Raw genomic sequence first — 17,901 nt, forward strand, 5'->3', positions numbered from 1 at the left:
ACTAAAATTTTAGTTTTCGGGCTCTATTTTTGCGCTCAATATTTATTCCAAAATAAATATCAACTATTAAATTGCACTAATATGTTACGCATGCCATTGATACTAACAGAAGAAAAGGCACGAACGCGAGACGAAGTGCAGAAAACAACCTGTTTCAAGACTGCATAAGCGGTTGTGCAGAGTAGAAGAATAAATGCATATATTTTTCACTATCACTTGCTTTTATCTAACATTATAATCGATTTTTGAATCACAGCAATTGCAACCATTTTCCGCATAATTCGATAGTCCGTCTCAAAAATGTAAAATGCGTCCTTTCTTAGTTAAAAATGAAGTCAAAGAAAAAAATAACAATAATAAACAAAAGAAAACAAAAAAAAATTTAAAAAACTTTCTTGGTGACGATTTATTGCACTAGTAATGTTTAATAAAAATCAACAATAGTGTAACTAACCGCAAATGTGTGTCTCAAAAGTTAAGAGAACAATTTAGTGCATATAGCATTTTTGATGGATTAAATAGATTTGTTTAATAGATATTTTTCATTTAACCTGATAACCTCGAATGTGCGATTAGATTTTGAAAGTACCATTTTTTGTAAATTCTTTGCATAGATACTTTACCATGACTGTGCTATGTGTTTTTTTTTTAAATAGTTCATGGAGAAATTACTTCACGTTCTGAGGATGCTCCCCACATGTTCTCTATGGGTTTGAAATCTGTATTCAACCCCATACGTTGAAGTCAACGTTGATAATCAACGCCAATCGAGAACTGCTAATTATGTTTCGAGATAAAAAGTTTTCTGCGACATTTGGAGAGAAGTGGAGCAAATGATTCTTCTCGGGTCTCTCTGGTATTCATTCGAAACTTACAAAGAGGATTGCGTGTTTCATCTTAAATCTGTTCAAACTAGCAATAAATGTTTTCTGCATTGCCTGTTATACAGAAAATGCTCTCATTTCGCAGACCATGTCGATAACATGTTCAATCCTCAAAAACATCTAAGTTTCCCTTTTTTTCACCATTTGTCAACACCAAATGCCACATATCAATAAAATAAGACACATAATTCCAAGCCAACGGCGTTTTTCTTTCTAATATTTTTTCCCGAAAGATTTCCGTAATATCCTTTCATATCGATCGTATCCCGCGTTTTCATAATTCTTCTATCCACACTATTCCTTGATAGATTAATTTGCAGTGCACAGGTTATTTCGCAGACTAACCACCTGCCGATGGTATCTGGAATGAAAGCGACCGTGCAAACAACTTCCGAGTCTTCCTATCATCTCTTAATTTGCAAAACGTGTTCCTGAACGATTTACAAGTTAGATTTAGGGATTTAGGGGTACACATTGTGTTTGTATTGGGAATTTATGATTCGTTAAATTATGTCCGTTAAAAGATCTAGAGTTGAAACCATTATTTCTTTTGGGATTTTGTCTTTGGATTTTACCTTTCGGATTGAAGTACATCTTTTGATAGTGAGCTTATTTTGGAATCATGCTTTAAACCTTCTCAGCTTTCTGTAAAATCCCGCAGTTAAAATAAAATGAATCATTGATTGATTAACCACGTGGAATTCGAAATTTGTACAACGTTTAACTTTAATTCAGCTTCTGGATGAAATGTTTTTTCTAGAGAGTAGCTGGATTTTCTCCTTCTGCTCCCTTTTGCATTTTACTTATTTATTTCTCTTACTATTAAGCATATGAATAACACATTAATAAATCCCAAATTCTTGGGCTTTTTTATTTTGGTTTTGAGTGAATTTTTATAACGATAAATAAATTACTTTCTCCAGAAGAGTTCACTGAAGTAAACTAAAAAACTTCATTTCATGGCCCAACAAATTTGCCTTCGAGCCTTTGTAGCACAAACCACTTCTTGATGCGTTAACGATTGAGTGTATACAACGCCCTCCCATTCTGTAAAAATCCACATGCAACATGTGGAGGTAAAAGTCTTCAAGAAAGTTTCACAAGCATCCTGTTGACGAACTCAGTCAAGTGGATCGATCGAAAGGAGTTGGTTCCTCGAAGAATCCCTTTGCGCCCTAGTGCCCAAATGGAGCAAAAGATGGGACAGTTTCACGTTGCATGTGGATTTTCTCTCTCCCTTTTTTTTTACTTCTTCGGGGTGGAGATTACTCTTTCTCCACCGAAATCGTTTAAATAAATCGAGGGCAGCAAGGATTTTCGCTTTTACCGGCAGGAATTTGTATTACGTAGAGATTTGTGCTTCAACAAATCGCAAGATATCTTTATAATCCCGGATCTCTTTTCCTTTTTTTTTTCTTTTTTACATTTATTTATGTTTATTATGTATCCAATTTTTGTTTGGATTGCCGAAGGGCATTTCAGAACCTTACCATTTAAGAGGAAAAAAGAATAAAATTAGATGAGGAATTTCAGAACAGTGCACAAAATATTTGTTCAGAAGAAACAATGTCGAAACATAAATATAAAAGGTTTTTTTTTTTTTTTTTTTTTGCTTAAACTTCAAATTTACCTTTAGAAATTAACAAAATATGTAGTATTTTCTCCACATAAAAAACCCTATTAAAGGATTTTGCATTCATATTGAATGCAGTTAACCGCCGTGTTTTCTCTCTTTTCTTCGCTTCCATGGTCTAATACTCTTTCTCCTAGCCAATAAATTATTACTTTTACCACCCGCCCCCTACTCCTCCACGCCCTGTTCCTTAATCCTCAATCGTTTTTCACTACCTAATTACAGTTATTTGTAATTCAATAAAAACGAACAGGAAATATATACTTTCAAAGAATCCGAAAATTTTAGCTACAATTATTTCTTATTTCAGTCAACTAGAGTGCATTCTTTTGTATTCGATGGACATAGTGTGAACTAAGGAATCAATGTTAATAGCAGTATGTTTCCTAAATAACAGCATTTGCATCGACAAACTGTACACTTGAATAAAAGCAACTAAATAAGCCAAAAAATCATAATCAAAATTCCACTGAAAGGCTTATCACTAGAGACGTACCGAGTAGCATTTTGGCCGAGTAGCCGAGTACTCGCCCTCTCATTACTCGGCCGAGTACCGAGTTACCGAGTACTCGGCCTTTCACTACTCGGCCGAGTTACCAAGTACCAATTATGTTTTAAGAAGTACCACAAACACACATGTGATGAATTTTGAACTTATTGAAATAGTATTATAGACCTCCTTGTCCATATAATAGTTTTTAAAACTAAATTCCTGCTAAAATTTAATTATGCATTACTTAAAAATTTTGTTTATGTCAAAAATTTTACAAAAAAAATATTTTTAAAATTAAAAATAAATAAATAAAAGGTATGAATAATCAAGTTTGAATTAAAACAAATTATACCAATTTATTATAGTACTAGTCCGCCAAACTTAAATAATTTTTAAAAGCAAATGAAACAAATGTGCAGGAACACTGCAGACACGTGTTTCTGTGTTACAAGGAATGTCTTTTTCAGTGCATAAAATGTGAGCTAAAGAATGTAAAGACATTCGACAAAAAAATCCGACTTTTGTCGGATGCCTTTAAAACCACGAGCTCACATTTTGTGCATTGAAAAAGGAATTCCTTGTAATGCCAAAACACATGTCTGCACTGTGCTTTTAACGTTGTTTTATTTCCTTTTATTTTTTAAGCAAAGGTATTTTTATATTTCTTATAACTAATTTTTGCTTGTAGCAAAAATCTATTTTTAATATAAAAATTCCATATTTTCTATACTTACGTTTTTTGCACAATTTTTAATAAATAAGTTTTATTAACTTTGGGGACATTAAAATAAAGATTTATTCCATTGAAGCATTATAAACTTCATTATTCTCAAAATTTAAATTTGACTTTTAAATGATTGCAGAATATTATACATGCTTGTGCTTTTTTTTTATAAATTTTAGTATCTGTCTTGGACAATATTCAATTTTTTGCAACTACTCGGTATTGGCCGAGTATCTGATCAAAATTTGGCCCGAGTACCGAGTACTCGGCAAATTGGCCGAGTAGGCCGAGTACCGAGTAGTTACCGAGTACTCGATACGTCTCTACTTATCACATTTTGAACTTTATAATTGGCTTTTGGAAAGCTCCCCAGTTTAATGAATTATTCTAATTCCAATTTAGTTAATGCTTCATCTCTAATTTCTTTTTTTTCGGGGGACCTTTTTCGAAATTTTTTTTTTTTTTTTTTATCTTTATGATCATTATTATTTTATTATTATTATTCTGGTTGTTTTACAAAATTAGAATATTAGAATACATGCCTGTATAACGTTTTTGTTTATCTTCTTGCTTAACTTCATTCACTGGAGATACTGCGGACTGCACCATTAAAATTTTAGGAAGGAGAATATGAGTATTTTTCTCTTTTCTGGGGGGGGGGGAGAGCTCTCATTTTTTGGGGTCTACGTGGTATTTCAAGGGATTGCCATTGCTCTTGGAGGAATGAGCAGAGCTGGCTATTTCATATATTTCTAAAAAGTGTTGAAAAAATGTTTTTGCATTTCCAGAACGAACCTGAATCAGGGGTACCCTGAACTTGAGCATTTAAGCGGAGCTTAATTTTCACTTTACCAAATAAAACCCCAAAATTTACCGAAAGATATAAGCATGCAAATATGCCTAGGCCTACATCTAAAGAGACATTTGGTATCGTAAAAGGAAAATTCAACATTGAAGTAGACTCCAAATTTGCAGAATCGTCGCACAAAATCTGCGCAATAAAGGATATTTTCGAGAAGTCACACTGACTTCCTGTGACCTCTCATTGGGACTTCCGCGATATGAGTTTCGTACTTTGTAAGAACGGCTATTCTAAGCCAACTCTAATCGCATATCTTCTTTCAGGCGCAAGAAAAAGGAACAAAATCCAGTCTTCTGGATGCTTGTCTTTTTCTTCGCTCTGGTTGTGGGACTAGCATCTGCTGGTCACCATGGGCACAACCAAAGTGGCATGGAAAAGCTGCTGGCTGCTGGACTGATCGCCAAAGCACTTGCCAAAGGAGGAGAGGAAGGTGGAGGTGGGCACCATGGGGGTGGCCATCATTACATGCCAATTCCAGTGCCTCTGGCCAGCGGAGGGGGAGGAGGAGGACATCACCATCACCATGTTCACCACAAATACGTACCCATCCCGTAAGTAGAAAACTCCCTTTCCTTCTGCGCACTGCGCACTTTATTTTTATCCTTTATTTATTTAAACGTTTGAGATTAGCCAAAATACAACATTTTAGAAGATATTTTTATCAAGTGTATTTTTCCTTGCGGAAATACGTGTCAAGAGATTTGAGGAATACTTAGGCAGAGAAAATTTAATCAGAAAAAAAGGGCTTCACGTATAAAGTGTTATTTAAAATCATTTATACAAATATGTTTTGATGAATATAATGTGTGAAATATTTTGGAAATTAATTTAAAGAATTAAAAAGCAAAATTTAAAGAATGAGTTTTATTGATTAATTGTAATCAGAATACTCTAGAAATTCGGTTACATTTGACAGCTATAGTTACTTCTATGCAGCAAATTTATTCGGTGTCAAAATAAAGTAGAATATTGAAAGGGGATTTTAATCATAAAGTTATTTTTAAACTTTTGCTATGAAGTACATTTCATGCTTCTTTTCCCGCATAGTGAAATTGAAGTTTAAGTGGTCTTGAGTTAAAGAGTCGTGATCGCAAAATGAGTATAGAAATAGTTAGTTGAAGTATTGAAATCCGTTGAAATGTGAAAAAAAAAAAATTATATATATATATATATATATATATATATATATATATATATATATATATATATATATATATATATATATATATATATATATATATATTCATTTCTTATAGAAGCATACAAAACTGTTAATAAATCGAGCAACTATCTTGCGTTTAAAATAGAAACAAATGCGTGAAGATATTTTTTTTTATTTAACTATCAATCGTATTGTCGCTTTCAACGGATTAGTTTTATTTACATAATAACGAAAAAGAAAAATGTTTTGCATGCAAGAATTCTGTGCATCTAATTTTTGACATTCTCCTCATAATACCATTCATTCTTTTCATTTTGTTTCCTATTGTCTGTAAATATTGTTACATACTCATGATGACTTAGACTTGACAAGATAATTCTGTGTGAAATGAGAGAAACGAACTTTTCGATTTATTTTTAGGATGACTGTAGAAAAAAAAAGTATTATTCTGGTTTACACGTTCCTTCATCCTCTTATAGCATAACATTACTCAGAAGACAATGCTCCAATAATTATTTTGTTCCATATAAATATTTCGAAACTGCAAAAACTTTTCATTTATTTCTTTTCCCTCTTAATGCTAATGTACTGAGCCGTGACATCAAAACGCTGTTCACGACCCGCGTTTTCCGTGATGTCTTCTCATAATTAATGGGGCTTCTCATTATTACATTTTATCATTCAGTAATTTATGGACTTTTGTAATGACTTCTAAAATATTTCGTAAATGGGGTTTGATAATTAACTGTTGTGTCCAGTGGCGTAGCTAGACCCGACTTTCGGGGGGGGTTACTTCTTTTATATATATATATATATATATATATATATATATATATATATATATATATATATATATAAATGTATATATGTATATATATATATGTATATATATATAAGTATGTATATATATATATGTATATATATATATGTATATATATGTATATATATATATATATATATATATATATGTATGTATGTATGTATGTATGTATAATCGCTTGGAATTTTTTCCTTTTCTTCCTTTTTTTTTCTTTCTCTTCTCTCTTCTTTTTCTCTTTTTTTTTGAGACTAACTTTTCGGGGGGGGTTTTGTCCCCAAAACCCCCCCCTTAGCTACGCCCCTGGTTGTGTCACAAACTATGACTGAATAACGTTGTTAAACAAAGCGAAAATAATCTCAAAAATCACTCACATTAACATCTCACAATAAAACTAAAGATCTGAAGAAAAAAAATTCCTTTAAGCTGTATCGACTTTCAAGTTTACAAATTATCTTTTTAAAAAAGTTCTACACACCTTGAACTATTTAAAATTGTAATTTTTTGGCGTGAAAAACTAGATAATATCACCTTAATAAAAAGCCTCTTAACCTTCACAACAAATTATTCTATTAAATATTACAATGAAAAGAAATTGGAGTCGCTTAAAACATGTTATTTATTAGGTAAATAAGTCTCTACTCTAGACAGATGCTCAACTAAAGAACATTTCTCTGTATCTAAATAATTTTCATACGACTCGAACCGATAATGTCATTTTTGATAGGTTCCACACAAAATTATCATTCCTAATAATAATACTAATAAAAAACACTGTTGCAAGAAATATTTTGATAAATAGCTGATGCTCCTTTAAAACTTTTGATCCAGTTTCAGAAAATTCTGAGACCCAGTAATTAAAATAGAAATAAAATTTAGATTAAAAACAAAATGGTCAAAGACCAAAGGCGAAACTTCGGGCGTTATACCGTCCTCCCCGAAACACAGAAATTTTCCTTCTTTGACTATAGAAAAGTACTAAAAACTAACCTTATTACCTCCAAAATTTAACCAATCACCCTCCGAATTTTTTCCTGCCTACGCCACAGCAAATAGTGCAATATGTATCAAAAAATTAATTAGTTTTCCATATATTATCACTTTAGTTCATTAAAATATTTTGATAATACAAATTTGAGGTAAAATACGTACTTTTTTAATAATATACTCATGAATTTAAAATGTATTTAAATAAGAGTATTTTCTTCGGAAACTTTAGCGTCGGTTTTGACCTTGCCATTTAGAGAGTCATCATACCGTACGTTATTTGCATAACATTATGTTTGGTTCAAGATCCGTCTTTTTTTTTTTTTTTTTTATGTAGCATTTTTAATGATGCAGTCGAACTCGCTTATAGGGAGCCCTGTTTTGCGAGAACTCGGATTTAGCAAGGAAATCAAAAAGATTTGTTTGGTACAATGTTAAGTCTATGGGTACAAAACTCGCTTTTAACGAGCAAACCCCGCTTAAAGTGAGCAATATTTTCATAATTCCTGAAGTGTCTGTTGATTTCCTCCTCAGAAAAGATTATTCTATTTTTGGAAAAAAATTCATTAATATTTTGAATTCAACTAAAAGATAGAGATAAGGTAGAAATCATGAGAACAAGTGATGACATTGCCTTTTTTTTAAATTCGTGGAGTAAAGGAGTATTTAAAAATTATATATTTGTTGAAATGAATGCTATCATTTCCGAGGTATACTTCTGAGGATTTTGCAGCTGCAAGTCAAAAGAGAGGGGGAAAATAAAAGCGACCACCATAACGACAGATGTGATGAATTTGAAGTGAAAAGGCCCTCGACATACTTGGCTCCTAAAGGGCAGAAAAACTTCAAACTATTTTGAAGCCACGAATTCAAATGACGATGTTTTTCGGAACCCACGTTCCTCAAAATCAGTAGCAAGAAAGAGAGAATAAGACAGTTCAAATCAAATAACCAACTTCTTTGGTACTGAACAGAAATCTAAAAATAACAAAGCAATCATGCATAAATTTTTATGATTATTTTCACGAACTTGTTTTTACTAGCACTCGTTTATAATGAACAAATATCGCGGTCTCTTCGTGCTCGTTTTAAGCGAGTTCAGCTGTGCTCAAAATATGATTTTAAATTCCAGATAGTACTTTCCATTTAAAGAGAAGCAAAGAAGGTTTCTTTATTTGTTTCTAATGCATTCATTTTACGTTTTCCAAAACTGAGAAGTTCAATACAAGTGTTTGTCATCAACTTAGCTCAAACTTTTCTTCATTTTTACCAGTAGAGTTCAACTTTATCTCAATAAAGGGCAAAATGAGAACTATGAAAGGCCTTGCAGGCCGCATTGATCAAGTTATAGGCATAAATTATATAGTTTTCATTAAGTTCGAAAATCGGGCTTTGCTTCTTGATTGTAGTGCTTCTTAGCTGTGGATTAAGGTGGAGTTAATAAGAAACCACGATCAAGATGAAGCAAATCAAGTTACTTCACTATAGCAGACACAGGAAGAAAGCATCGTTTCGCTCCAAGATCGATACTTATTGTACGACTAAAAAATCGCCCGTCAAGATATAACGGGTGAAAATTGCTTCTCCACTTGAACGATGCAATAGCCTGTTTGGTGATATTTTGAGAGTTGAAATTTTAACCCTAACTCCAGTGGATTAACCCTTAACTCCAGTGGATTAACCCTGAACTCCAGTAGATTGCGTTCATTGTGGTGACTACTTTTTCGTTTCATCACTCCCCTAAAATGACACAGTCTTACCAGTAAAAAAAATAAGTTTCCAGATCTAGTTCAGCCTTGTCACAATAAAGCTTTTCCCGTGATGTTAAACATTGCCAAGACATATTATCAAATGATCATGCCGTAGCGCGAGTTTCATTGTTTATGACGTTAGGCGCGTTATTCGATCATTGGCTATATATATGAAACTAAGATATGAGCTAAAGCTGTATATGAGGATTCAGGGCTTTAGAATGTTCACCACAGCGGCTAGTACGACAATTTGAAAAAAAAAAAGAAAAGAAGCGTGCAAATAACAGTATTTTTCATGCAGCTACAAGCACCTATTTCTAAAGTAATTTTTATTCAAGCTGAATATTTTGAAATTCGGAACAAGGTTTTTTATTTATTTATTTATTTATTTCTTCCAGTGTAAAACACCACACCAACTTCATCATCGCCCATCACAAAGTCCCTGTTCCAGTGCACATCCCTGTTCCCGTAGTAAAGACAAAAGTGGTGCACGTGCCAGTAGAGAAAACCAAAATCGTGCCCATCATAGTACACAAAGGAGGCCACCACGCACATGTGGGCGGTGAGAGCAGCTACAGTGGACACCAGTACTCGCCAAGCACGCTATACGCGAAGAAACACTCCTTGAAGGGTTCATCTTCCCATCTGGCTCTGGCTACTAATGCTAGAAACAAGCAAGTGCGGATCACAAGTTTAGGAACAGTGCGACAGATCAAGAATCCCGAATCAAACGCAACATCAATACAGGTGAGAAATAATTACCTATACGTAGCTCAGACAATGAATAAAATGTTTTTTGCTTCCCCATAAATTTTTCGAAACAGTCTACGCTCAAACTGCATGTATTCGCCAGTAAAATTTAATGGTCTAAACTCAAAGTGCACATCGTTCCCCCAGAAAATTTATTGAGTCTAAACTAAACTGTTCTGTTCCATTTGGTCTCCGCACAAGGGTAAACGTTTATTGTCAAACGTTTTACTCTTTGTCAATCATATGTCGTGGTTAGAACGGAAATGGTGTAAGTCATTCTTACGTAATTTCGGGTTATTGAAAGTTTTGTTAAACAGCTTCAAAACAAATAAGGGCTGCGTACAAATTTTAGTTTTAAGAGAAGTATTAGCGTTTAAGCGTAGGTGTGGTTTTTTTTTTTTTCTTTTTAAATGCATCAACTTTTATGAAAAGTTACTTATAACTTCCTTTAAAGTGACTTTAAATGACTTACACCCAGAAACGGATTTCAGGAGGAAACGTGAGACATGTGCCCTTCCCAAAGACCAGGGGTGCCCACCTGGGGGGGGGGGGAGGTCATGTCGCAGATTGAGCCATTGAAAAGGGGGAGTGTTTGAAGAGTAGTTTTTTTTTTTTCACTTTTCGGGGCTCTAGTTTTTGGGGGGTTGTCGCGATATTTAGCTCTTAGGGGGTGGGCACCCCTGGTCAAAGAGATAAAATTAGTTTAACAAAACCAAAAAAATAATAATAAATTCTCATTTCTCTATACATTGTATTTCAATTTCTTCAAACTATTACTTTTTTGAAAACATAAAGCATATTTTGATAAAATCAATTTGTTTACATAGGAGGAATATTAGAGTTGGAGCTCAATGGGAAATGATACGTTTAACTTACTGGTTTCAAACTCAAGGATAAATACTATCGCAATTCTTCCATTTATTCTTATTTAACAGAATCATTAATTCAGTCTTTTAAAAACTGTGTGATGTGCCTATAATTGTATGTACCTAGAAGAGTCATTTCAATCAAGAAAACTATTTCTAAAATTGTAGTTTATTTGTTTATTCGTCTATCGTTTCGTTTTCTTTCATTTATTCATTCTTTTATTTACTCATTTATTTGATCAAAAATATCTTTAATAATCGAATACAAAATATTTCTTTTGAAAAATATTTTTTTCACTTTGTCCCCATGAATAATTTTTACCTTTTTTTGGAAGTACAAATTTACTGTCAAAAAGTAGAAAATTATGTTTCAATATAAGTTTTAAAGTAGAATATAGTTTTTTTTTCTTTATGTATCCTAAATTTTAGAACTAATTTCCAATTAGTTCGTTTTGAAAATTGTAAGTTATCTTGACTGTATCACTTTGCCCCGCATTCTCCTACATCAACAAGAAGCTGTAGGTCTGTTTTATAACCGAGTCCTAGTGTTAAAATTATTATGACAATGCTTCGTGTGCTCACGCAGTTGGTACATTTAATAGAGTATATAAAGAAGAACCCAAATCCATGCTTAGCTCAATTTAAAATTTTCAATTTTTGCTAAACACTTTTGAAACTATAATGTCAAATAATGTATTCAAAAAGAAAAGACTTTGCATTGGAAAAAACTAAAAGCACCCGGAAAGATATCCTCTTTCATAAAAACCTTATGAAAGGAATACAATAATCGAGAGTACTGTCTGACCATCGATTACATGGAAAGGCTAATATCCGGTTTATAGGCGGAAATGGACGTACCTATTAGTTTATAGGGGTGTTAGTTGGTTTGTTTCAGATGCGCACTTTTGCCTCTCTACTATTTAGCCTTAGTTTTGTTAAAATGAAACTTTACTTACAGCAACATTTTTTAAATCTCAAGTATATTCGATTTATATTCTCACGTCAAAAATTAATTGATTTATTTATTCACAACCAAGTTTTGAGCTTACCATTTTGCTTTTACGTTCCTGAACGAAATGGAAAATATTTTATTTTCTTTTTGTTGTTTCCATGGTAACTATTTTTGTTTCCCCTTATTTTATTTTTGAGAGTGCAATAAATGAATTAGGTACTAGTGACATTATAAAACGTGCGCATCAAAATCCCATCGTTATTTTCCCCTCTCCCCTGCTGGATTCATTCAGCTGGAATCGTCTTTACTTGGCACATTGTCAAATTACATACAATCCGTGGTCAAACAGTATTACATGCTGGTTTCGCAATCGTTCTGTCTGTAGTAGTGTAATTAAATTTTGAAGATTTCCTTAAACAATATTTGGATATTTGTTTTTGCTCAATAACGGACGTATCTCAGAAGATGCGTCCGTTACTAACCAAAAAATATTATATAAATAATTTTTCTGGAAGCCCTCAAAATTTAATAGCATTTCATAGAAGTAGAGCCTACGATCTTTATAAAGTTTATAGCTATAATAAATCAAGAATCTAACGTTTTTGAACTCTTTGTAAGGGGTTTTGTGCAACAAATTATTGATTTATGAAAATTAAGTTGCCCATTACTTGAAAAACTTGCGAGAATTTTTACAAAATGATTACCAAAATTGTTCCCTTAAATTTTTTAAGCAATTTTCAGAATCTTACTTTCGCGTATGAAAAGAGAAAATCAAATTGGTAAAAATTTTAATTGCGAAAAATCATTCTGAGAAAACCTTTCTCAAAATTATGGAAAGAAAAAGCTTCTAATAAAAAGAAAATTGAAACGCTTTTTGAAACATCGATGCGTTTACCATAAATTTATTGGGGATATCGATGCTTTGCGTTTTATGTTTCTCTGACGTTGGTGATAGAAAACAATATCATATGAAAAAGAAGAAAAACAATTGAAAATTATTCCTATGAATAGTCACGATGAAATGTATGTTAATAACCAGTTATCTCGATACCCATCTTATTAGAAATTGTTTTCTTTGGTAGTTGTTTAGAGAAAGTTACTATATATGTGTATGCATTTTTTACAGAAGAACGAAAACGATATTTCAGAATATTGTTTTACTGTATTGATGATTCACAGTATCAAAATTTGTAATCGATGTGATCGATACCATTGATATTTTTAATTTGAGAACTAATTTATCAAAAGGAAACATATCTCTTTTCCAAAAAAAAATCAGGAGGTGAAAAAAAACGAATTCGGGCAAAAGCAAAATAGTTTTGTCACTTTTCCTGGGCACAGAATTTATCACAAAAGCACAGCAAATTATGTTCCAGAATGAGAAATGTTTGCATAAATAAAACAATTAGATATCGCCATCTTAATTTTGGATATGTGCTCTTCGAACAAAAACCTGAATGTTGAAAATTCCAATTTCACCAAAAGCCTAATATTTCATCTCATCATAATCTGTTATCGAAGTACTTGAACCAAAAACTAGTGAATTAAAATTTGAAAATTTTGGACATGTGTTCGTTTGAATTTAAAAAACAAAATCATACTACAGTTTAGTTCAGGATCTGTCCTTTTTTGTTCAAAATAAAAAGTGTCGAGGATGGGTTTGTTACCTTTTGATTAAAATTCAAACTTAACCCTTAAATAAACTAGGATTTAACCAGTTTGGACTTCTTGAGAGTGAGTGATTCGATAAATAAGATTATCTAAAAGATTTAGAAAATGTCATAAAATGCGTTTTTCTAAAAAGTGGATATGTTACCTTTTGATAAACTACTACTCATTTCGAATATTAATCTTTTGAAAGACCGACGTTTTGTCTTCTATGTTTCACTTCTGCTTTCAACTAACATATAGTAGTGTGTGTGTGCTTTCACCTCATGTTACTTTTCCTTAAAAAGAAAAAGAAAGGGAAGGGATGAGAAACATAAAAATAACGAAGCATAAAACAGTTTCCAGTATTATTGCTCAGGCGTAAATTATGCTCCGAAATCACGCAATCCATTCTTAAAAGTGAACGGAGTTTTTTAGACTTTTTAGAGAGGGCAATGGCCAGAACGCAATCAAGGATATCAGAATTGGTTTAGTTCTGCTAAAAACAAAGTAGGACAGCATTTCCATGATTAGCTCATCTTTTATTTCACTTGTGCTGTTCTTAATGAACCAATTTACTAAGTAAACCGTCATCTTTAAAATTGCGTTCCAATAACATTCTCATTTTTTTTTCTGCTGTTCTGACTTTCATTTTCGGTTCGTTCTTTTGCACGATTCACTTTTTATGCCATTATTCATTTTACGCCAAGAAACCATCTTAGGTTGCTTAAATGAGTTTGAAGGAGATATAAAATTTATCTTAACTCACACAAACATACCTACATAGGGTAAAAGTGGGATAGACACCATAACTTCAGAAAATCAGTGTTTAAGAAAGAGATGGATATATTTCGCAGTTTTTGTTTACTTATAGACGGGCTATACCTTTTTAACGTGCCAGTTCTTGTTCGACTGCGTTTGAGTGTGACGTGTGTGTAACGAAAAGATTATTTTCGAACGAGCATTTTTCGACGAAAATTTTGAGGCACTTTGGTTTCAATAACTGTTAAATGTTAAAAAAACAAAGACATTGTAAGGTAAGAGCTGGGGGGGGGGGTTAATGTTTTATTTAGCTTGTTGTTAGCTTATTTCAGCTACATTTCGCAATAGATGTTAATACTTACGTACTTGATACCTATGTGGCATCTCTCCCACACAATGAAGAGAGATGCCAAACCTTTCCAACTTGTAAATGAAAAGTTTTTTTTTTTTTTTTTTTTGAAAGCCGAGAAAATACGTGAGGAAGTATATGGTAATCAGGGGGCAGTGGAGTGAAGAGAACTTAATTATGGCTATTGAAAAAGTTAAAAAAAAATAAAAAATATCAAAAAATGAAGTTAAAAAAACATTATAGGATGCCGTATGAACTGCTGCATCAGGTTTTAAAGCTTGAGGAATATTCCCAATCCTAAGGCTATACCAGATCCTTTCTTTGCTATATCTGTTTTAATTGAAATAACTACTCTAGACATTCCTCTTGAAAGTGCTTCCACTCCAGCTCTTTCTCCACAAAAACCATCAACTTCCAGACAAATGTCCACTAGTAAAGAAACCCCTACAAAGACTCTTAAGACGTCTTATCCAATCCCAAAACTATCTAGCTCGACAGTGAAGCGAAAACAAGTTGCTTGTGTGAACGGAATGTAGGGAAAAAAAAACTGACTGTATTAAATGTTACTTGTGCCAAAAATAGCTGCATGAGTCATGTACAATATACGGTCCGTGTTGTAACAATTGTAGTAGGGAAATAATACACAAAAATTTCAAAAACAAGGAATAATAACATATATGGCACCTCTCCCACACTATATGGCGTCTCTCCCACACGTTATGGGAGAGATGGCTTGCTGTCAACTTAAAATTTTTATTTTTTATTTCTTTTTTTAAGTCTCGTTAATGGTAATTTTAATACTTAATAATAGTGTAACATTAAAATAAAACATACTGAGTGGATTTATATTGCATTTTGAATTTTTTACCAATTATCTCCAAAAAGTATGGCGTCGCTCCCACTTTTACCCTACATACAAACACCTTATTTATTAAACGAATTGATATATGTATGAACTACCAGCATATTCTTTGTTTAGTGGTTGTAATTAATTATTTGATTGCCGCCTTTAAGATTGCAGCCCTGATGGAGGCAATGCCAATAAAAACATCAGAAATATTTGCCTCATCAGAAAATTACATGAATCTTGACCCAGCAATGAATGTTAAAGTTCAATTACACTAACTATCTAATAGGATAGACGATTTTTTCTAAATGTTTATTAAATGCTGTATTAAGTTCATAAACTGTATTATATGACTCTGATATCAAGGCGCTTGACCTTGGAAGAGTTCATTTCAGTTTGGGTTAAAAAGGGAGAATTTTGCATATCGTTCGCCTCAGAGCAACAGTAGGACATCTTAGTGTTATTTCTGGGATTAGATATCTTACTGTTGCTCTGAGGCGACAATATAAGCACCACTCCAGCATCCGTTATTGACAAAGCAAACCGGCTATCCTCATGCATATTTTTTTTTTTAAATGGAATTGTTTAATACTGCGCCCATGGTAGGTTATCGTATCAGAGTCAAATTACATGCAAGTTAACATAGTTAATATGGTTTTTTAGACAGAAAAAAAACTGTACATTGAGCAGACCCGTCATTTTGGGTGATCATAGGGAGGGGGTCAATTGTCCTCTCACTCCCTGAGTATCCTTTGCCCCCCCCCCCCAGAAAACTTTGAAATGATGGGCTTGACTTTGAGCTCTATTAAAAGAGCCGACAATTCAAAAAAGGAAAAACTTTCACTCGTCCCGCTAATAATGTTTTTTCTCCAGTTTCAGAAATCTTCTCGCATACCAGACAAGTGGATAGTTGTTGTGAAAAACAAACGCCGTCCAACAATTCGAAGGGCTTCTTCTTTCGAAGATGAATTGAAAACCCAATTTACGGGACGACAAAACAGCACGATATTATCGAGGTGACTTCGAAAAAAGGCTACAGTTCTAAGCGCAGGAGAAGAATGAACGCTGATACATCAATTTCATTTGTAAAACCGCCGGACGGCATTCAAAATCAGCGCGGGACCCATTTATTCTTTTCCTTCTATGTGTAAAGTGTACATAGTTTTTTGCGCCTGATCTTTCTGCAAATCGACAGAAAAGACCAGCTTTGTATTTACAAAGTAGAATATTTATATAGTATCAAAGTTGTGGAAATTTAATGAACAAGGAGAACTGATGAGACTAGGGATTCCCACGCTATTTTTACTTTAGAATGTCCTAATGTTTGTCGTTGTTGACATGCATAAATTTCAGAATTTTCTCGCAACTTCTTTTTATTTTAGATTATTTGCATTCAACTTTAAGTGCAAATAATTTTATTTGAGCTGTAATTACAATTGAGGTAAAAAATCTTGATGTATTATATTTTTTAAGATATTTTTCCTATTTGAGTGAAGCAATTTATTTATATTTTGTTTTTGAATCTATGCTATAAAACAAACTTCTTCTCAAACTGGGAGCACCAATGTTCACGAGAAAATTAATGATTGGAAAATTTTATGGAAATTTCAAACAGACCTAATTTTTGCAAGGTTATTGAAACTGTTCTACAGGCATTGTAGTAATATCCTTTCCGTTAGTTTCCCACAATATTGCATTAAAGCTATATAATGATATAAATGCACAGAATATATCTGTTCGTTTATTGATAGAAAAATACATTCTGGTTTCTCACATAATTATAGAATGATGAATTAATTCAAAATATGACTTCTAGCTAACATTCATGCAAAAATACTTATTTGGTTAAACTTTGTGATGGGAAGAATATTCAAATCCAATTTCCTGAAAATTCCTTGCCTATATTTAATAACTATTTTTGGGAATTACGTTTAGTTTACGAAATTTTGTGTTGCTTTAACCGAAAGCGTCATCTGTATTTTGAAATGTCAGTGTTAGCAGAAAAGAATATCCCGGGTATAAAAAATTATGTTTCATAAACTATTACACCTAGCACTATAAATGATACATAAAAATAAACTCTGAAAGTTTGTTTTCACTCACAAATGTTCGATGTCTGCGCCTTTCGTAACGCGACACACATCTATAACATACATTTTGGAGTGTTTCAGTAACTATTTTTCGTAATGCTACACATGTGCGATCTTTCAGCTCTTGCATTGGTGTATAAACACTGTCTTAGACGGAACACCATTAAAAAAATAAACCACATATATGGGGTTAGGTTTGGGGATCTGGCCGGCCGACGCATAAAGGGTAAATCATCATCACGCGCACGGCCAATTCACTTTTGCAGAACGTCAGAGGCGCAGAGAAGTAGGGAAAATTGGGGGTAACCCCCCCCCCCCAGAGGTC

The 17,901-nt window shown here is 32.9% G+C and overlaps 1 protein-coding gene across 1 annotated transcript; it reads left to right on the forward strand.

Annotated features, from left to right (window-relative positions):
* The first annotated feature begins 4,893 nt into the window (after positions 1-4,893).
* LOC129235250 (uncharacterized) lies at positions 4,894-16,506 on the forward strand. The gene is made up of 3 exons (XM_054868962.1): positions 4,894-5,147; positions 9,712-10,060; positions 16,360-16,506. Exons 1-3 carry the CDS (start codon positions 4,894-4,896, stop codon positions 16,504-16,506), a joined length of 750 nt encoding a protein of 249 aa, XP_054724937.1.
* Positions 16,507-17,901: the final 1,395 nt, after the last annotated feature.

Source organism: Uloborus diversus, chromosome 1 (genome assembly GCF_026930045.1).
Source record: "Uloborus diversus isolate 005 chromosome 1, Udiv.v.3.1, whole genome shotgun sequence".
In the NCBI taxonomy this organism is placed as follows: Eukaryota; Metazoa; Arthropoda; class Arachnida; order Araneae; family Uloboridae; genus Uloborus; species Uloborus diversus.

What these genes read in the sequence shown, in the direction of transcription:
- LOC129235250 (XM_054868962.1), top strand. Translation starts at nt 4,894, where the DNA reads ATGCTTGTCTTTTTCTTCGCTCTGGTTGTGGGACTAGCATCTGCTGGT. An exon ending in CACAAATACGTACCCATCCC is followed by an intron (nt 5,148 to 9,711) that starts GTAAGTAGAAAA and finishes TATTTCTTCCAG; the next exon opens with TGTAAAACACCACACCAACT. An exon ending in CAAACGCAACATCAATACAG is followed by an intron (nt 10,061 to 16,359) that starts GTGAGAAATAAT and finishes TTTTTTCTCCAG; the next exon opens with TTTCAGAAATCTTCTCGCAT.